We start from the raw sequence: 22,244 nt of genomic DNA on the forward strand, positions 1-22,244 counted from the left end.
TGCATGTAATCGCTGGAGCACTTAAAGAAGCATATGTGACTCCGGTGCCATTGCATCAAGCAGCGCGAAAAGTTGACGTGCGCATGCGTTGTGCCCCGGTGTGCTTGAGCCGAAAGTGTTGCTACAGTAGTTTTCTAAGCGATCATACAGTTGACGTTCACAGATGTCGAAGGGTTGCAGCGCGGAAGGCGACCGACGGCCATCGAAAGTGCGCACAGTAACGAACACCCGCGAGCAAGAATAAGAGGCCCCTACCCAATTTCGTAGCGTGACCGCACATCAACTAAGAGTGTAGTTGTGGCTGAATGGCACTCTCGAGTAAAAGCGACGACAAAAGCTTTGGTAGTTGTGACACGAATGGAGATCGAAGCCGTAGGCGCGGTCCGCTACTTCTGTGCACCATCGAAGGCGTCTGTGAATTCAAAACGTAAGCGAAACGCTTTCTGCGATTCCATAGCATTGTTCACAAAATTTTAAAGCTGTGGCCCTTCGTGCCGAAATCCGCCACCATAGTAAGAACGAGCAAGTAAATATGTCAATGAGGACAACACCCACCTTCACCACGTTAAATGAGGCGAATTAAACAACGCGTCCGCGCCGTAAACTCGCGCGTCGTATAATGTCGCGAACAGAACTAGTAACGGTTGCTTTGTTCACGAAAACCCGCTCGTCGCTTTTGAAGCAGTGCGCGCCAGCGCTCGGGATCCTGGCATCGATACCTGATCGTCAGCAGGCGAACGACCGGGACGAAGTTCATCCTCATCCGACGACCCAGATACTCTTTCACATCGTCTCCCATGCCTTTTTAACGGCCGATCAAGTCTGCAGCAAAATCCTCCCCTTTCGAAACCTTACGAACAAGAAACGTTTTGAAAGTAAGAATTCGTCCGACAAACGAAAAAGTGAGGCATTCGAACCTATACGCAGCGAACCCCGCGAGGAAACCGGTGCCAACGGCCGCTCGTCGTAATCGCCCCTCCCCTTTCGCTGCCGGTCGCTGCGCAGATTACTCATATGGCCCCGCGGCGAGCACACCTGGAGGAAAACAAACGGACGGGCAGTTCGTGACTCAGCATGGATTCGCGCGCCTCGTCGAGGGGGGAGGCGGGTCCCCGCCGGCGACTCGCGGCGCGTACGCTGCGCCTCCCGCATAGAAAAACCGTCGTCGGCGCCGCGTCTGCCGTGCCCCCGAGCGCGCACACATTCAGGGCACGTCAGGCGCGCGCGGTGCCTCGACGACGCTTCGCTTCCGCGTTTAAAGAGGGCTCGTTAAAGGGGAGCCGTTCACGAGTGTGTGTAGCGGAGAGTCAATAAATGCATCGTAAAACGCCACCTTTTGTTGCTTTTCGTGGGGAGCGCTTTTCCAATCCGCTTTGTCGCAGCCTTCTTTCCTTAAGAGTTTTGCACTCCTTAAATGCGTCGGATGTGAAGGAGTAAAGTGGAAAGAAAGGGAGGAAAGCGAACGGAGGAGACGCACAAGCACCGTTACTTCAGTAATAACTCGAGTTAACGTACAACGACCGAGACGCAAGTGCATGGGATGTTAATGCTTTGCTATTTAAACAGCTTCATTGGCCGTGCATCAAGAGTAATTTATGCGCTCAAGCAGTAAACGAAAGAGCCATCATGACTCAATGTGTAGTTTTGTAATTATTTCGCGGCCGCCTCCCCTTCTCCTGTGAGAACCACACAGGTAAGCCACAATACTTTCACACACACACACACACACACACACACACACACACACACACACACACACACACACACACACACACACACACACACACACACACACACACACACACACACACACACACACACACACACACACACACACACACACACACACACACACACACACACACACACACACACACACACACACACACACATACATACATACATACATACATACATACATACATACATATATATATATATGTAGTGGCCAGGATTGAGATCGAACGCTCATCGTATTCGTGGACAGATAAATTCAAACTAGAGAGCGCGTTAACTCTCCGACAGCGGTAACGGTCACATCGTCCCCTCAGCCGCCGTCAGTGCCGGTGCTGTGCTGTAACCTCCCGCGGATAAGCACCTCCGTCGGAGCTGGCAGTGCCAGTGCAGACGCAGCACACGGAAACGTCGCTGCCTCAAGTGCGAATTTGTCACGCAGTATGAAGTAGAGGAGCACTGATTTTACACAAAGTTCCTAGCTACGTTTAGCAAAACGAGAACGCGATAAGAGCGAGAGCCGACGTTTCGACAGGTGCACTTCTCTTTTTCAAGGCGACATATGCTTTCCTCGGCACAGTATATATAGGTAGGGTTCTTCTAAAGGGGAGCAGTGGTAAGGCGGGTAGGTGAGGCAAGGACCAAGAGTGTGTTATCGGCGAGGGTGTAGAATTCAGAATAAAGGGGTGCTATGTACACGGCCGGTGGCACGGCCGTATGTCAGCCGGCGTGTCAGCGGTCGTGTTCACAGCACCCTTCTATTATCTGCTTCGCTGGAGGTCAGTGGGCTACCGTCTCCCTGAAAGAAATAGGAAAAGGAGCGGCAGAAAACGGTGCTCGTCAAAAAAAGAAAATTACTGAAATGGAATCAATATATAAATAAAAGAAAAAAAGAAGGAGAAAAACGACTACTCAACCAAATGCAAATAACAAAGTGCTCCTGCCTATAGCTTGAAATTTAGCATAGCGAATAGAATTTCAAATTTAAAGTTATAGGAAACAACACTTAGTTATTTGCATTTAGTTGCTTAGTGGATTTCTCTCTCCCTTTCCTTTTCTTTTTTTATTTATATATTTATTCCATTTCAGTAAATTTTTTTCAAGAACACTGTTTTCTGCCGCTCCTTTTATTATCTCTTTCAGAGAGTCGATAAGCCCACTGACCTCCAGCGAAGCAGATAATAGAAGGGTGCTGTAAACACGACCGCTGATACGCCGGCTGACATACGGCCACGCCACCGGCCGTGTACATAGCACCCCTTTATTCTGAATTCTACACCCTCGCCGATAACACACTCTCGGTCCTTGCCTCACACACCCACCTTACCACCTCTCCCCTTTAGAAGAACCCTACCTATATATACTGTCCGAGGAAAGCATATGTCGCCCTGAAAAAGACAAGTACACCTGTCGAAACGTCGGCTCTCGCTCTTATCGTGTTCTCGGTTTGCTCGGCTTGAATTTCCATCTTCCGCCTTCCCCGTGTTTTCCCTAGCAACGTTTAAGTTACGAAGGTTCGCATCTTCCAGAAGGCACCAACAGGCTATGCAGCTATAGCTGGTATCGGCTATAGGAGCGCACATATAGAATTTAATTTTGAGAGAAAGCCGCAGTTGGAAGCTCGCAACGCTCGGACGAACTCTTTTCCGAGTCAGTCGGACTGAGTGGCTTTCTATGAGACAGCGCTGAACACTCCATTTTGTCTGTGTGTCCAGCCTGCCTGAACTCCACCATATTCCTTGATCGTTACCTTTTCCTCCCCTTTGCGCTCTCCCATTGTAGGGTAGACAACCGGGCTCAGTCCTGGTTAAACTACCGCTCCCCCTCTCTCCCACATTTATTGGCGGAAACAGTGAATTCGCGTTGACCGGAATCCGCCTGTTAAAAGCATACATTTGGATGAACGTTAATTATATGCGGATCGTTCAACGACATAAGGAATGTAGGAATTTTCTAATCGGTCTCGTCGAGGCAGATTGAGTGACGCAGTAGCAGCTGAGGACGAGGGACACAGCCAGTGCCGCCCTCGAGGCCTCGCTGCGCAACGACATCTAAGTGGCGTGAAGTCCCACCGAGGCATCTCTGGATCGCTCGAAAGAAGCGGCCGGCGCTCCCAGGCTTCTGGGTCGCCGCGGCATCCTGCCGCAACCGGGCACAGCACGAAGCCACGCAGGTTGAAGCGCCGTGCACGCGATCATCTCATTTGGGGACACGCGCCCAAGTTTTGAGCGCGCAACAACAGCGTTTAAAGCTATCGCGAACTGAGAGAAGCGGTTCTTGTAGGGAAAGGAGGAAAGGCCGGCACTATCTTCTGCAACCCTTGCGGGAGCGCGGCGCAAGCGGAAGGTAGGTCTCCGACGGTTTGGCGCGTGGTGCCCTCTTTTTTTTTTTTTACCGAGGCTATCGGCGGCCGAAATCGGTAGAGGCGAGACAGTTACATGGCATGCTTTGGCGCACTGCTAAACCGGAGGACACGCATAAATTGCTAACAAGGTTCCGCCAGCTTGCAGTAAAGTAAAGGAAAGGGTGCGTTTTGAGTCGCTTTGTTATAATTCAGAGGGAACTTGAAACGAAGCAGGGATGGTGTCAGAAGGTAGAACATATGTGACACGACGAAAAATTCTGCCATCCATGTTATTTCCTGTGTCTTTTTTTCTTTTTTCTTTTTTACGCAGCGAGTTGAAAGTTTACTCTCGCCCTTGCGATCAACCGGCGGCGTGCCACTGCCACGATGCGATAATTGTTCTTTCACTCGGTATGATAACATACTGAAAGCGCGTAACTTAATCAGTCCTGTCACAGTACGAAAATCGATTGAGCGGGCATTGCAAGAGGCCCTGCGAAGAGACAGAAAGACAAAAGTAAGGAACAGGGAGGACTAACCTGGCTTACATTGCCCAATAGACGCCGACAGACTGCAGACCAACCTCTGTTCCCTACTGACCCATCTAATGCTCAGCCTTCCACACGGCACGCCACGATGGTAACTAACTCTCATTTGGCTATGGCTTTGAGTAGCATTGATTAATGTCTACTCTTCCTCATCGGATTGGCTAGAAGTCCAGAATGTCAAGTTCGTACATGATTGTCTTTGCTGTAAAAATGCTATAATGTTTTTTTTCTTTCTTTTTTGGAGCATCGAGACTGCTTGCAAAGCTATATATATAGTCGCAGTCAGGTGCATTTAATGTGTTTTTGCGGACAGGTTTTCTTCATATGTTCTCTCCTTCTCTCCTCATCTTTTCTGCTCTTATACCATATACCCCAATGCAGAGTAGCCAACCTGACAATTTATCTGGTTAACCTCTCTGCTCTTCGTCTTTCTCACTCTCTAGACAGCGATTGTCGATGCTTTCTGTACAATTTTCTTAGTATCATATCACGTATTTTACACCATAACACGCACAGCATGTTTTGTCTCTTTTTGTATATAGAGGGGTTGGGTGAAGTGCGTGTGGCTCTTTCTCGAGGGAGGTGATGTGGCACTAAAGACTGCATTTCGTAGACAATCGACAGTATTGCGGGTGGGGAATCGGGGCACTCCAGATTATACCGTGATTCCTAGGGGCCTGTAACTGGCTTTATTAAACGAACATTATCTCAACCAACGTCCTTAAATGCCGCACACTCCGTGCCGCCTTACTCGTACGGTTCTGCGTATAGCCTGAAAGCTTGCAAACGAACAATAAGAACGCGTTCGGGCGTTGGGGAAAGCATAGAGGTTCCTACTAAAATTGTAGAAAACTCTATGCATACAAGGGCTCTCTAACTAATGGTGTTTTTCAATGCGCACACAGGAACACTTGGGGCTGCTCCCGAAATGCTTTCGCGAGATATTGCGCGAGCCTCGGCGGTGCCCCGTTACCGGCGCGAGTCCTCGCTGGAGCACATTTAGTACGGTTCCACATTGTTACGTTCGCCCACTGGAAGTGTCCATTAGCATCGATTATCTAGCGGTTGGGAATACCCTACGTTAGCTGTGGCTCCGCTCCACGTGACTGACCGTTGGAGTCCCTGGAGGGCGTGCCGGTGATCCAGTTCTCGTCGGCGTCGAAGTGCGCGTCGCCGCCCATGCCTTCGCCGGGGAAGAAGGCGTGCGCCAGCACGGTGCCCGGCCCGTCGAACGAGTAGCCGTCGCCGTGGTCGAGCCTCGCGAACGACACGGCGATGTCGGCGCCGCCCTCGTCGCCGGGCCTGCGGCGGCGGCTCGACGCGGCGGCCATCTCGGTGAAGCGCAGCTTGGATGCGTCGCTCCACACCTTCAGCGCCTTGCCGATTGCCGAGCGGATCATGCCGCGGTCGGCACGGCGCGGGAACTCCTCCACGCTGCACGAAAAATCAATCAATCAATCAATCAATCAATCAATCAATCAATCAATCAATCAATCAATCAATCAATCAATCAATCAATCAATCAATCAATCAATCAATCAATCAATCAATCAACGTGTGACAAACAGGGCAGCTGTGACAGACAAACTAGTGGAATATTCTATATGTGGATGTTCCTACCGTATTGAAATGTCTTTAATTAAGGCAGCGGTTGTCTTTCCAACTTCAACTCTCGGCTACAACTGCAGCGCTTAGCCATTAAAATTTGCTTGTATGTTCTTACTGAGAGGAGTAGTTACTCGAAGAAAAGTTAGACTGGTTATGACCGTTCTTTTCTTCTTTCGCAACCATTGCGCAGAGTGGCTGACGAAAATGTGTGGAAAATAATAAAAACGCCTCGATGGCAGGTGCTCACTACGCCCCATGCGCCAAGCTGAATGCGAGTGACTCACTGCGTTGCGGGTACAGCTAGACAAGACGGGAAAGGGGGGTAGCTGAAAACATAAAAACGAGTACATGGCGGCAATAATGAAGTCGCAATGCTCCGCTGCAGCAGAGTGGCTTAGCGCAGCCCCCAATTAGCGGGTGCCCCAATGAATGTCAGAGTGCCAACGAGCCGTACAATGTGCGCAGCAGACTTTTCGTGGAGCAAAGTCTCGGACGCAAAAAAAAAAAAAATAGAGGAAAAGAATTGTTCACCCTGCAGAACACGCACTTTCACACGGCGAACAGGATGCGCGCCGCGCTTCGCTTTCGGCGGGAAAGGAGCGAGTCAGCAGGAAAGGGCGCGAACGGAGACGAAAAGGCTGAGCGCTTGTAATTCCGGCTACTGCAGCGGCGCCTGTTTCGCAGTGGTCGTGAGCCCGTGAAGAGAACCGTCTCGTGTCTGCGATCGTCGTCGCCCTGTCTCGTGGGGCATCTCGCACGACAGCAGGCGAACAGCTCATGGGCTCTCCAACCTCTCTTCCGGAACAATGAAAGCGCTACGGACACCGGAATTGAGGCCGTGTCTTCTTCAGAATACTGCGCATGGAGGAGTTTCTCCTTCGGGAAAAACAAGGGCAAGAGTCCTTATTACTAGTATCACAAAGGGACGCAGAAAGGTCAGTCAGAGCATGTGCTCTTTAACCTGCGACATGATCTGGCCCGCGTGAAAGGAATGTCGAGCATGATGATCAAGATTTTTTATACAGTTTACATATCTTTTTCTTGAGGGGAAGTCGGTTATTATAGTGGAGAAACTGAAGGAACGTTAAGTTTAGCAGCCAGATCACCGAATCTATGACGCTAATGTGATACCGAAAATTTAGCGGTATTTTCTCTATATCTAAGCACTAAGTGCACGTGGATGCTCACTTCTCTTTTCCACTTTCTGTTATCCTTACCCCCAGTGTAGGGTAGCAAACCGGACGTTCTTCTGGTTGACCTCCCTACGTTTCCTCTCTTTGCTCTCTCTCTCTCTCTCGATACCCGCGGCTCTTCTGTGGCAACAAGAGTCTCTCAACCTTACCAACTCATTGCTTACTTTAGAATGAAATGAAATAGCTTTTCTTGACAACTGCCTCCCAATTACGGACGCTGACGTAAATTTACAGCGTCGCGGGGAGCTGGAGCCGGAGCCTGTGCCGAATTTTCGAGGCACCTGTCGCCAACTCGTCTTTCGCATCGCCTCCGGCACGCGAAGCTCCCGCCCGCGGTAAGACTGGCATGTTTGGTATTTCACACTTGTGTTCTCCCAACATTGATCAGGTAAATATTTATCTTTGACCGCGCTCAAGTTCAAGTAAGCGCTGTCCTGTCCGCATTTTCCGTTCTCTTTTTGCGTGTGCGCTTCAAGATATGGGGGCCCTTATTCACAAAAATGTCTTACGCTAAAATTGGTTGTAAAAGAAAATTCAAGCCAATCTCGATTTCGGACATCTAATTAGTAAAGACGAAAAGCCTTGAGAATTCAGCTCTGTGCACTATACCGACTAATCAGCTCTGTGCACTAATCGACTAGCCATCTTGTTGTCTCTTAAATTCGTCGCGGAATTATTTCCTACATCGCACAGCTGGTTACGATGATCAGCGCTATAGTTATCCAAGCGGGGTGGTCGTGCCATTGACGTTTCGACCCACTGAACTCGAATTAGAATATTGCGGGCGACCACTAAACCTGCGTTCATTTTTTTTTCTCGGTATTCGGTCCCCGTTAAGCTCATTTAGTAACTAAATACGTCAAAATATCCACCGACGATTACGACACTCCCTAATGCGAAATATGAGCGCAGCTCTATGCATTTTTTCATTTCGCTTCCATCCCACCATTTCGCCGATTTGCCAGTGCGAAGACCACAGCATACATTTTGTAGTATTGCAACGGGACGCCATGACTCGATACCATCTGGCTTCAAGCTTGCGAAACAGCCAACATCGGCACTGTGGTGTCTCCGGCGAATTCACTTGTGCCATTCGATTCCTGGGATTGCTAAGAAGGCAGACTTCTCACCACTAGCCCTGAAGTAATTGTTTCTGCTTCTCCTCAATGAGTATTATTTTGACAGCATACAAATTTACACGGACGGTTCCACCAATTCCAACAGTTCTACCGGAGCAGTAGTTGTTCCATCGGACGCCGTCTCTTTGCGATTTAAATATTCGCGCAATACAACGTCGACAGCAGCAGAACTTGCGGCTCTTCAAGGTGCACTCAAGTACGTGCCCCAGCAGCCACCAAAACGTTGGGCCATTTTCTGCGATTCTAAAGCAGCCCTACAAACTCTGCAGTTTGCCTACGTCATGGGTTACACGAGCAGCTAGTGTACGAAATAAGGCACACTCATCATCACGCGTTCGAGAAAGGCCACGACATTGTATTCCAATGGTTGCCGAGCCACTGCGGAATTGTCGGCCGTTACGACGCAGGTGAATCTGCGCTTTCGGCTCAGCGGGTTCCTTTACCACTTTCAAGAACTGATGCTGCGCGGCAACTTCAATCACTTGCTCGCCACATCACACTTCTACGATGGAATTCACCGGGTTTCACCAACTCACGCTTGCACTCTCTCGACCATATTTTGCGGCTTCGCATGGCACCTGAACTCTCCCGTCGCGAAATAACTTTATTCTGTCTCATGTGGTTGTGCGTCGCATTTACCAATGCCTATTCATTCCGAATATAGGGATGGCCAACAGTGCGACGTGCAACTTGTGCGGGTGCGATGAGACTCTACAGCACCTTCTGTGCCACTGCCCATTCTTTGACACTCAAGGACGTACCCTACTAGCTAAACTCAACCTGCTAGATAATAAAGCGCTCTTGGAAGAAAAGATCCTTGGACCATGGCCTATGCAAAGGCCATGGTCCAAGGATCTTCTGCACGTGTGAAGAATACTGGATTTTATGAACGCTTGTGACAGTGCTGATTTTTCTGCGACTGACTGTGAATGACCATTATTTTTCTTTTATCTCCGTATCTATTCTTCCCCTCTCCCCATCCCCAAGTGTAGGGTAACCACTGTAGGGGCACGTCATTCGCTAACCTCCTTACCTTTCCCTCTTCTATCTATCTATCTATCTATCTATCTATCTATCTATCTATCTATCTATCTATCTATCTATCTATCTATCTATCTATCTATCTATCTATCTATCTATCTATCTATCTATCTATCTATCTATCTATCTATCTATCTATCTATCTATCTATCTATCTATCTATCTATCTATCTATCTATCTATCTCGTTTCGCTATATCCATATTAAGAAGAGAATGCTGTGAGTAGCGTAGCTGGCGAGGACAATGTCTCGTGCGGCACATTGCAAACGGAGCGACGTTGGGCGCGACTGCCTCGCCAATCGGGAGGTCGCGACAGGCAGCGCGTGGGTGACGCGTGGGCGCCATTCGCAGCAGCCGCAGCAGACAGACCTCCGCTCATGCAGCGCTTTGTTTCCATACAGACGAGGCGCGCTACTCTTGCGCCATATCGTAGCCATCGTCTCCGCACAAGCCGTCTTGCTCAGCACTACGCTTTTCTTCTCACGTTTTCGTTCCACCAACGTCGACAGCCGCCCTTCGTCGCGGAAAAATCGTGCCGCCAGTGTCAGCGGCGACAACACCCAAGGGAGCGCCACATCGAGTCCTACTCGTAGCCGCTCGCCATCGCCCCTTGCAGGAGCTGTGATCCCCGTCACACACGCTGGTCCTTCCGCTCTCGGAAGCGCAGATGAGATCGCCCGCGTGGCTGCGGATGCCGTGGCCGCCGGTAACTCAGCGAATGCTCCTCTTCCGCTTTCCGCCTCGCGCTCTCTACTTTCATCTCCCACTGCGCTCCGCGTTCATCTTTCGCTGTGCTCGTTCGCTTGTTTACGAGGTACGACGCCGTGGCACGCCGACGTTCAACGCAGGAACGGGCACCTAAGAGCTGCGCTCTAAAACTCTGCATAATACTGCCGCTACGAAAAACCTTGGACCGAATCCACAAAGTTTCGCTAATAATATGCCCAGCATCAGGACTGGCTAGCATTTTCTCTTGCGAGCGATTCTAGCGTAAGCGCGTCATAAGAGCGTCATTTGAGCGGTGGGAGGTATAGTACAGCTGACCGGCGATAGCCTGGCAGCACAAGAAACTCTCGTCCAGCAAGTACGTCGAACAGCCATGGCCAGTGGAGTCCTGGAATGAGGACACCACCCACTCGACCTCAAGAGCAACCACCTCGATGGTCCGAATAAATGTTTTCTCTCTCTCTAGCGTAAGAGCCTCCTGTGAATACGAAAAGCATATTCAATTCTATTCAGTTTAAGAACCGATGTAGGAATTGAACGCAGAAGCTGCAAACGTGATGTCTACACAGAAGAATGACGACGAGAATTAAGTTAAGCGGGAGCGCGATTCACGAGCTGAAGGGTGGAAAGAGGAGAAGCGCGAAGGCGAGTGTTAGCGCTTGAGCTACGTAGGAGTAGCTGAAGAGAAATCGGTACCCAGCCAATGAAGTGCTTTTGGCAGGCCACTTCACTCTGAGTCTTCCCGACTGTTTCGACAGCGTACGAGCGATGGCGCAAATTCCGTTACTAGTTTTGACAGCGAGTTGGTGGGAGACGCACACCATAAAAAGCTTCCGCGTTAAAAAAAAAAGATAATGTACTGCCGATCTTGGCTGCTACTGTCACGACTGCTTCATGGACATTTATCAGACGCCTCCCAACGGAGACAGTCCAGGACTCCACAGCTCCGAATTACAACCCTGGCCGTTCTTCCGGAATACATTTTTCTGGAACTGTCTCTGTGTGTGAACTGCCCCTTCCTTCGCAGATAACAATTACCAAGAGGGGAGGCCGTAACTGCTTGGTTGGAATAAATAAATAAAACAATCAGTCGATCGATCGATGAAACGTTTATTATAGTACCCAGGAACAGCTATGAAGCTTTTTTTACTTATGCACTTAAAAGCTAATATTACAAACGCAGTGTACAGGAAGGTAAATGAGATAAACAAATTAGTATGAGGCAGAGGAACAAACAGGAGATAATAATAATAATAATAATAATAATAATAATAATAATAATAATAATAATAATAATAATAATAATAATAATAATAATAATAATAATAATAATTGACATCAATGCCTACAGGACGAGGCCAGATTGTACACCCGCGAGCAAAACTATACGGACCAGGGATTGCGCGATAAAGCCGATTTTTTCATCCGCTTGCGAATGCAACTTGGAATTGAGGACTGCAGTCCAAACTTGGCATTGCGATATTTCCTGTGCATTCGTCAATTTCAGTTTATGCATGTTAACTACAAAGAAATTTAGCTTTCTTTCTTTTTGGAGACACTGTGATCCGTACACTTTTGCTCCACGGGTGTGCATGAATAATCTCGTTCGATGGCAGCCATGCAGCCGTGTCGTTCGAGTTGTTCTTCGGTCGTGTATAGCGGAGTTGCCAGGGGCTGTTTCAAGATTAAGACTATTTTGCCTTCAATGCTATTCGCGCATTAAATATCACCCGTCCGAATGGGGGAGTGGCCGACAATCGCGATGTCGAAGGCCTGGCGTCATGCTTGCAGCCAACGACGAAGGGCGATAAGAATGGGAAATGAGAAATAATGCTTAAATAATACGGCCCCGGCCCTGCTATGCTCATGTCGGTATTTACGCCCACTAGTGAGGGATGGATGGATGGAAAACTTTACTTGGTCCTGTCAGCAGTGATAATTAACCACTAAGCGGGCTGCTCCCACGTCGGGACCGGAAGGCCAAGCCTCACGGCCACTGTCGTGAGCCTGCTGGACAGCCCAGAATTGTTCATCCAGGTCCGGGCTGCGAAGTGCGGCCTCCCAACTGGACGCGTCCTTGATCGAAGAGTCTTCAATTCTTTCGCAAGACCAGAGCATGTGTTCGAGCGTGGCTAAAGCACCACAATCTTGGCAATAAGGCTCTGTATACGTCTCCGGATAAAACATGTTCAGCCTCCGTGGGCAAGGATAAGTACCAGTCTGTAGTAAGCGTAATGTAAGTACCTGAGCCCTGTTTAGTTTAGGATGCGGCAAACCGTAAACCCTGCGATTAAGAAGGTAATACTTCGTGATTTCATTGTATGCGGAAGAAGAGTCTCTGTTCTCGGGGAGTACCGCCACGCCGTGGCGCGGGGCAGAGCGGAGGGTAAGATCTCGCGCTGCCTCATGAGCGGACTCGTTGAGATTTGGGGGGGCTCCCTCAGTCATCCCAAGGTGAGCAGGGAACCAACATAAGTAGTGTTGAGAGATCTCACATGTCTGCATAATTTTAAAAGCAACCTTAGCCACCGAGCCTTTCTCAAAGGCCCTAACGGCCGACTTTGAATCGCTATATACAAAAGGCCTGCGCCTGTCAACCAGGGCGAGCGCAATAGCCGTTTGCTCCGCGACCTCTGGCCTATCAGTCCGAACGGTAGCAGCGTTAACGACACTGCCCTCATAGTGAGGAACGTTTCCGCTTTACTAGGCTTTGCAGGATGAACACTTTGTGCCTATAGGTTGCATCATTGTACCTGCTTCTGTAGTCGCCGACTTGGATACACATAACATGATTGCGGTCACGGCAGTCTAGAGTAAATGCACCAAAGTCCCCAGCTTTCGGCGACATGTCGGTGACAAAGGAATTGCACTAGTACAGCTGACATAAATAAATAAATAAATAAATAAATAAATAAATAAATAAATAAATAAATTGTAGTGCAGAATATTATCGATACTTGGAAAAGCAGAGTGTGCCGCTCACGCAAGAAGAAGATGACAAGCTCGAGGCTTTCGCGCTGCTCCCTTCCTTTGTCGGTTCGCTGACTCTCTTTTATGAAAGCAGTAGATTCCAAACGCCCCATTAAAAATAAATAAATAATGACGTTAATAATAGGATGATGATGAAGAAGCAGATGAAGATTGCTTTTTGTAACTTACTGTGCTAAAAATACTGACACGTGTACATGTTGATCTTTCTCGGGTGACCACGTTTCACCGCTTAACAAATGTTATCGCACAGCGCAGGACGCGCCTGCATGTATAGGAAGTTTCTGGAATGTTATCGATGCTTCTGTCCGCTGTCTGTTGTCGCCGAACCTTGTGGTATCTGATTTCATCGCGTGACGCGAATGTTGTAGAACTTCGTGGAAGAAACGCGGGTCCCAGCGATTAGTCTGGAACGGTCGACGACTGCTGTATAAAAGCCGACGCGCTTGACCCGCTCATATTTCCGACGATCGCCGACCGTGTTCGCCGCTATCGTTGTGCTATAATTGTAGCCTGTTTTGTGGGCACAGGTTCGCCCAATAAAAGTTAGTTTTGTCGTTCACAGTATTGCTACTGTGTTCTTCAACGTCACCACAACGTGGCAATATGCTCAAATCAAAATTCAGCTCAAGCTTCTTGCAGGCGGTTGTTTCGTTGTTCTTGCTCCCAGACAACGGCACCTAACTACTACGAGAGATAAGTCTAGGAGGGGGCAGTGAGAGTTTAAAATGGCATAACTAAATTACGAAGGGCTAGAAATGAATGTTGTAGTGATAGGGGCAATTAGGAAAAGAAGAAGAAGAATTAATAATGCCAGAATTTGCCATTGTTTTACGTATCAAAGGCGTAAACGGCAACTGCGATCATTCGAACTACTCCTCACCTTAAAGCTCTGCACCGTCTGCACAGTACGTTTAAAACGCCGAACGTAGAAAATAAAAGGTCGCATTCAATAAGACAGGGTTCTGAAGGAGGCCGCACTTCAAACGAGCGCGCGAATTTTTAAAGAAGGACACCGGCTGTGGTTGGGAAACTGAGCCTCGCTTCCTCCACAGTTCTAGAAAACGCGCTCGACATTCGCCGCTTCCTAGCGAATCGATTTGAAGAGACGTCGATTTCGAGGATTCCGGCAACGTGGATGCCTCTGGTTCGACGGGAATCGCGCAAGCACGCCCACTTTTATTCTCTTCGTGTAGTCCGCTGTTTTAGTTTACCTCTCAGTTTATTTGGAGGAATTATAATGGCAGGCATCTCCATGCCATCTGCTGTTAGCTTCCCGCCTCGAAAAATTGAACAACGCCGCCGGGACCCGCGGCACCAGCTGGTTTTCCGTCCTTGTTACGAGCAGGAAAGAAAAATAGAAACTCAGTGAACTCGGATACACTCCGTCGACTATCGTTGATTCTTTCTTTGTAACCTCCTCGTCACTTTAGTCTCTTATATTAATTTATTGTACTTGCCTTTCCTTTTCTCACCAGAAAACAGCAAGAAGCTCCATTTTGTGTTCAAACCGTAATAGTAAGGAGACTGTCGTTCAGCCCTTGTGGCTATGTACTTCGTGAAGCGTGGTCGATATCGGGTTCGCGGGTTGTTTTCTCATACGAACGCTATGATTTACAAGGCCCCGTCGACCACAAGGGAGTGGGTGCACGCCCGAGTCGATAATTCACCAGGCCCCAACCCAGCACACGTTCGAGGTTTCAACAAAAGCGTGGCTTTGGTACACTATATACGGCGAGCGAGCCGAAACAGCGTACACACAACCTTAAGACAACTACACACAACAGGATGCGCAGTGCTTCCGGCGGCGGCGCAGCCTCAGTGTTATGGCATAACAAAACGCAGAAGCACTCGTAATTGCGTTCGGCGTACGTGTCACACTTCGCTAATGCCACGAACGCAAGACGCCAGAAGGAAAGGCGGAAGAGACGACGGGGAGGGGGGGAGGAGGAGATTTATTCTGCGGCTTTGTCGCTTGTCAATCGGTGTGTCCCACAACGTTTCTATCCAACGATTATACTTTCCGTCGAAGCCTCTTCTCTCGTCTGGGGTGGGGGGTAGACGTGACGGCTCACCGTCTAGCGTTCTGGCATTGTCGCGCCTGTTTCCTTCTCCCTCTCAGCGTCTGCGCGCCGCATTGGGAGTCTGTGCGCTGAATTTTTCATGACGTTTCAGCGGCGGCGGTGGCGGCTCATTGCGCCGGGGCCATCCGGCCACCACGCTGCTGCCGCTGGCATACAAGGCGTTCCATTGCGGGGCGTCACTTGGGGAAGCACAGAAATTACTGTTTTTTTGAGGGTAGGTACGTTACGTCGCTAATTACTTCCGCGAAGGAGAGGTACAGAGAGGGCGAAAGGGACGAGGAAGATAGTCGGGAAACGCGCGAGAACGTGTGAAAATTTAACGGAATTGTAACTCGCTGAGAATGCAGCACTGAGGCATATGGAACAGCGCCGGTATTCCCACAAATGCTCTTGCGGTAAAGCTGTTCGTAAGGGTAGATCTCTGCCAGTCATGACGTTGGATTTATTGTTGGCGAAGGTGGCAGGCAAACGTCAAAGAGCACTTGAGAACTACAAGCTTTGCGAATTCGGTCCCAGTACGCCAGATGATAGCGGTGTACATTTTGTTCGTCGTCCACCGCGTCGAATGGTATTCGCAACGCAAATATGGGGAGTGACCATGCTCCCAGGATTTGTGTGTACCAATCACGATGATGCGGTTGCCAAGGCGTCGGCCGAGCGCGAACGTTCCTTTTGCACTAAGAAATTGATGTTGATTGGCTGACAGGCGTTTTCCGTTTTTACTGCATTGCCTTCAAGCTGTAGCTGCGTGTTTCGAAAACTGTGTCTTTGTGTGCTCCGCTCAACACAAATTTCGCGTTTATTTTAACTGTAGCGTTCGTGCACTGTTCACTTGTCACTGCGACTGCCAGTCTTCGAGAATGTCGTATGATGATTGTTTAGTTAACGTCTACTTCTATTGCGTTACAGTTATAAACAGTCGATTGTACCGCCAAACCTCTGAGCGTCGACATATTATTTACAGTCACGCAATTTAAAAACGTGAGAGAAAACTGATTATTCTTATGCGTACATTTACATTACTTGTCCTAGCAATAAGTATTCGAGCCGCTCTAACTTCGTTGTCGAAAAGCTAGGTCACTGTCATGGGATGTGATTCATGCGTATAGTCAAAGTTCAGTCACATAAATACATTTATTTTAGTTAAAGTCAAAAGTAAATTCAGCGATACGACATTGCCAGATTGCAGCTGGTGCAGGCGACAGTGCCTGTACCAGCGTATTATGTTTTCTTTCTTTCTTTCTTTCTTTCTTTCTTTCTTTTTTGAAGCGTGTAAAACATACATTACGGCGTATCACTGAGCTTACGAGTGATTAAAAGAATAGTGCCAGTAACAGAGACAGGAACAGTCATAGAGGTCTGCCTATGGCTTATTCTTCCAGCCACGCAGTTTGTTTTGAAAATGCGAAGGAGAGGGTGAAGAGAAGCACGACGAGCAGAGAAGCAGATGGCCAGTGCAGCATATACATACCCAACTACTCATAACAAACTTAAACGTGCATGACACGCATATGTCCGATCGCCGGTCCGTTGTTTGCACCGGAAGCGTCGGCCCCAGTGCGTGACGTGTCCGTGCTGAGCACCAAGACCTCGTCTCGCATTGACGGCGTCGCGCTTTACGAGCTCGTGTGCGGGCATACGCGGCGATCTGCGCGATGACGGCGGCGCACAAGACACCAGTCAGTCTGCGGCCGTGTGCATCACGTGACCCTTGCTCTATTTCGGGCACGACACTCGAGCGACGACTGAAGAGTCTCGTCGACGGGTAGCAGAGAACGCGCCTGCGAAGTGGATACTGTGCCGCATGGCGTCCCCCTTCCTGTGTTCGTTTTTCCTTGCGACGTGCCGAGCAGCGCCGCGGATGCTCGCCTGCCAGGGCGGCCTGTGACGACTGCCAGAGGCGAAGGCGAACAGCCGTTTGCGCTCGCCATTTCGGTAGGCACTGCGTGACCACGCTTTCTGCGGCTAAAGCGGCGCATATAGCGGCGTGTAAAGAACGGTTAATCACTAATATGAGCAAAGAAATAAAAATGAAAAAAGAAATCACAATTTCTTAACGACGCCGAAGTGGAGGGGTGGGTGGGGTGGGGGCGAGCGGAGTGTTGCGTTATACTTACTCTCGTATTCAGAAATGCGCCTTAACTTGAAGCAAATGCATGGCTTTTAGTACAAGTCCCGCTCAAGATAACGCCCGACATGAATGTGCCCAAGATGGTCGATAGTTTTCTTTCCTTAGGGGCATTCACGGCAGGCGTTATCCTGAGCCGAACTTCATCATTTTAAGCATGGGCTACAAGTTAAGGCGCATTTTTAAATACAGGCGCAACTTTATTTTTAGAAGTTGTTCTCTTTCCTTGTTGAGAAGCGGTTTTTGAAATGTCATTTGAGAAAAAGTCCAACTTTCAAAGCAGTTGTGCGCACTAGTGAGATCAACAACTGCTGCCCATTACCCTGGCTTTGCCCCGTGTTCTCTTTTCTTATGGCTTTCGATACACTCGAACCCATACATTGGTACGGGTGCCTACTCTATACACTTCGTTTAAGGACAGTTGCGAGTAGCGCCTTGTCCCATTCCCTTCTCTTGTGTGTGTCCCTTTATTTGGCGTCTTTATATTTTACAATGAACACTGCGTTTGGTCCGGTTGTCATCGTGTGTCACAGGCACGGGGGAGGGCTGAGGGGCCTGGGTCCCCCCCCCCCCCGAAACTTAAGCGGCATACCCCCCCACCCCCGCCCCTATCTGCCCACGCCACCACTCCTCACACACAAAAATCCCTAAAGGGCCGACAAATCAATATGCTCGACGGTCAACATTTTGCTGCCTTTTACAGCGAAAGCAGCGTATGACTAACTTCCGTAGTTTTTTCGGCGTCCGTTAACAGAAAAAATCATCATGTGGGCCAATGCTGGTGATAGTGCAAAAAGGGTCCTAGATCAATGACACATAACCCTGTGGACTCGGGAACCTATAACATGCCATTCGGAATCTCCGAGATGGGCCCACGTATGGGAAGTGCTTAACGCCTGCTTCACCTCCACCGTTTGTGCCCCCGGTATTGCACTACCTTCGGGATGAACCCACGTATGGGAAGCGCTTAATGTCTGCTTCACCTTCACCGCGGGTCGTCCCGGCATTGCACTACCTTCGGGATGGACCTACATATGGGGAGCGGTTAACACCTGCTTCACCTTCGCCGCGGGTGGGCCTACTATTGCAATATCTTCGGGATCAGCCTACGTATGGGGAGTCCTTAATGCCTGCTTCACCTCCACCGCGAGGCGGTCCGGCATTGCACTACCTTCGGGATGGACTCACATATGGGGAGCGCTTAACGCCTGCTTCACCTTTGCCGCGGATCGGTCCGGCGTAGCACTATCTTCAGGCCGACCCGTAGCGGAGGTGAAACACTTTGCTTTTCGTTTGATAGCTTTCACTCTCGTCAGCTTTCGCTGCCGTTCCATCTTCACAGAGTGGAATGGTTGTCAAGTTTTTCACTCCTTTTGGATGGCGGTAGTTATCGGCATCTCCGGGGGTGTGGAGGTCAGTTTTCTCATCGATTCGGTGCCCACGCGATTAACTCAAGATGAATTCACTTGTCACCATCTATTTAGTGGTGCAGGTCGAGGCATCTCTCCTTTATGCCTCTCTCACTTTCTGTCACCATCTATTGCAGCAGGCAGGGTGCAGTTTATTGTTTTAATTATAATATTTTATTCTATTTATCATGGTCAAATTTTTATGTCACCATCTATTCAACGATCACGCGCATCGCTGTTGCTTCGTCAGTTCAACCTTCTTTGTTTAGACTGATCCAGGGACCAGGAAAGGGACTCGGTTCATAGTCAGCTGGTCTGTATGCTCGTGGAACGAGTTGTGGCTGGAGAAAACGCCAGCTGCATTTAACTTTGCCTTTTGCTTCATTATTTCCTCAAGTGACGGCTCGCTCGACGCTGGCAGATCCCCAGAACCATATATCCGCGATATTTATTTATTTATTTATTTACAGTACCCTCAGGACCCACAAGGGCGTTACAGAGGGGGTGGGTACAATAATAAAAAAAAATACAACACGTTCAAACAATTATTAGTATTTAGGTGATAAACTCAAAACATAATCAGTTATTGCAATCTTGAAAGATGATGCCTCCTCGATGCAGGCAATGGAGGGGGGGAAGGCGGTTCCATTCGGCATTCGTTTTTGGCAGAAATGAACCAAAGAAAACATTTGTGCGACAGAAAGGAATGAACACTTTAAACCGATGGCCAAGACGCGACTACATGTACGAAGGCTCTGAAATGGAGTCTTGTTTAAGTGAGTTATTTTGGTAAAAGATTTTTTGAAAAATGCTGAGACGGGAAATTTTTCTTCGAAGCTGCAAATTAATAAGGCCAAGGTTTGACTTCATTAAAGAAACGCTAGCTGTGCGGGAATAATTTGAAAGGATGAAACGTGCTGACCTGTTGTCAACTGACTCAATGGTATCTGCTAATGTTTTTTGATCAGCGCCCCAGACAGATGACGCATACTCTAGCTTCGGTCTAATTAGTGTTTTGTAGAGCAGTAACTTCAAATGGGGTGGGGCTTTAGAAAAATTCCTGCGAATGTAGCCAAGAGATATGCTTGCTTGTTTGCTGTTTGTTTAGATAAGGTGGAAAATAAGATATTGCGAAACAGCATCCATCATCAGACCCTGCAATAACCGTTCAACCCATAAGCAATATGGCTGTCACCCCTTACCTCGTCTGGTTTTTGCCTAATTGTACAGCACTTTTCGTGCAAAATTGGCAAACGGAAACAAGAGTCGCAAGGGGATGAGAAATTAAGCGATCTACTAAGGGAGAAAGCCAAGGCTACAGCCAAACAGGGAGGAAAAGCGAAAATTGTTTGTGAAAATATTTGTAGATCAACATCTTTTGATTTAAAAAGGAAGTAGAGAAAACACCGCCGGAAGTGGACAATAATTCCGTGTGTTTTGAATGACTCTTCTACAGTTGTCGATCGAGCCGCTTGACGTAGCCACTTCCCTGCTGTGCTAATGGGGTGTTTTTCTAACCTTCCGCGGTGGGCGCAGTACGTCTAGAACCGCAGCGTCCTGCGCTTTACGCGGTTGCACGGGACTGGTGACCACGCATCGTTACGCTACTTCCCAAATAACAGCACGAGTCGGTTTTGGCACTTGGTAGAGCAGTAAAGGAGGGATCCAAAAGAACTGTTATTGTTCCGCAAATATACATTTCTCTATAATTCTTCCAGAGCTAATTCAAAAAACGCTACTAGAAATCTTTATTATGCACTTTCGCTGGTTAACTTGTTCTTGGCGAGGTTCTTCCTGCGCATCTTTCATGCGCGAGTCCATGTGATGTGGTTCTTTCATTGCCAAGAGGTGTATCTCACAGGCCCCTCCCCCCCCCCCCCCCCCCCCAAAAAAAAAAAAATCCTGCGTACGTGCCTGGTGTGTCAGCTCTCTCTCTCTCTCTGTTTCTGCTTTCTTCTTATCTTCTCTCTCGCCCTTCCCCCGTGTATAGTAACGAACCGGATTTTTAGTTCTGCTTAAGCTCCCTGCCTCTCTCCATTTTTCTCTCTCTCACTCTCTTTCGTTCATTCGTTCGCTTTTCAGGACGTTCGCAAACAGCGTTTAAACTTGGGGATTTTTCAACTTTGGTACGAGAATAGCTGTAAATTCACATTGTATCCTAGTCATAAGCTTTTACAACACAGTAGAATACGCACAAGGACCGGTACGACATCAGCGCGACCTGAGAACAAGTGCACATCGAGGGTGATGCTGTTTTGATGTATATTCTTAAACTCGGGATACCTCAGTGCTTAACAGCTGTCGTAGGCAGTAGCCCGTTCCAGGGAACAAAGCTGTATCGAAAGGTCCCGCTGGTGGCTGTGCCTGAATATTGTCATGGCAACGATGCGGGTAATTAACTAATCATGCTAGAATGAATGAATGACTGTCACCTGGACGCATGAAACACACATACTTGAACAGCGATGACAGGAATGCCAGTACCCGTCAGAGGCACGAAACGGAAAGAAAAGGAAGTGTATAGCACCAACTGCGGCTCTCAGCGGTGCCTCCGTTGAAGCGCATACGCGCGCCGCGGAACTCACCCAAACGTGGTCAGGCTCAGCGAAAAGGACGGACACGAGTGGGCAACACACGAGTTCGCGAGCCAAGGCGCAGGAACCCAACGCCGAAAACGCGTCATTCCGCATAGCAAGAACAGCAACCTATTGGCGCGCACACATGGTATAGAGTGATGAAAAGAGTCGAGCGATGTCAAAACAATAGGGCGTTAATTCAATCCGAAGTAGCTTGAAGTGTGTTGTGTTAACACAGCGAAAAATTGGCTGCCACCCGTGGAAGTCGTTCACAATACACGGCGTAGCAGCCTATAGGCTCTTTTCAAGTGACCCGCACTAATGCGTTTATTCAAATGAGTATCTCTCGACGGAAACGCGGGAAGAAACTCCAGTTTTCTTACTATTCTGACAGCCTAAAGCGATGTGAAAGTGGTCGCAACTTCCGTTTAACCATATTTCACCAATGTTCTTTTATAATTAAGCTGTCTCCCATAGCAAATGCGAATTTCAAATAAATGGTCGGGTTAAGTAAGGAATTCCGCCAGTTTATCGTTGTTTTTAGAGAAGCTTTACCGTTAAATTAAATTAAATTAAATTATGGGGTTTTACGTGCCAAAACCACTTTCTGATTATGAGGCACGCCGTAGTGGAGGGCTCCGGAAATTTCGACCACCTGGGGTTCTTTAACGTGCACCTAAATCTAAGCACACGGGTGTTTTCGCATTTCGCCCCCACCGAAGTGC

General features: G+C 48.6%; 1 protein-coding gene across 2 annotated transcripts in view; it reads right to left on the reverse strand.

Annotated features, from left to right (window-relative positions):
• The window catches only part of LOC142575265 (matrix metalloproteinase-2-like), a 270,084-nt gene that overhangs the window by 58,392 nt on the left and 189,448 nt on the right, over positions 1-22,244 (reverse strand). For both annotated transcript variants that reach the window (XM_075684477.1, XM_075684478.1), the window contains exon 3: positions 5,738-6,060. In XM_075684477.1, coding sequence (XP_075540592.1) covers positions 5,738-6,060 — 323 coding nt within the window. The remainder of the gene's footprint in view (positions 1-5,737; positions 6,061-22,244) is intronic.

This window comes from Dermacentor variabilis, chromosome 3 (assembly GCF_050947875.1).
Source record: "Dermacentor variabilis isolate Ectoservices chromosome 3, ASM5094787v1, whole genome shotgun sequence".
Lineage (NCBI taxonomy): Eukaryota > Metazoa > Arthropoda > Arachnida > Ixodida > Ixodidae > Dermacentor > Dermacentor variabilis.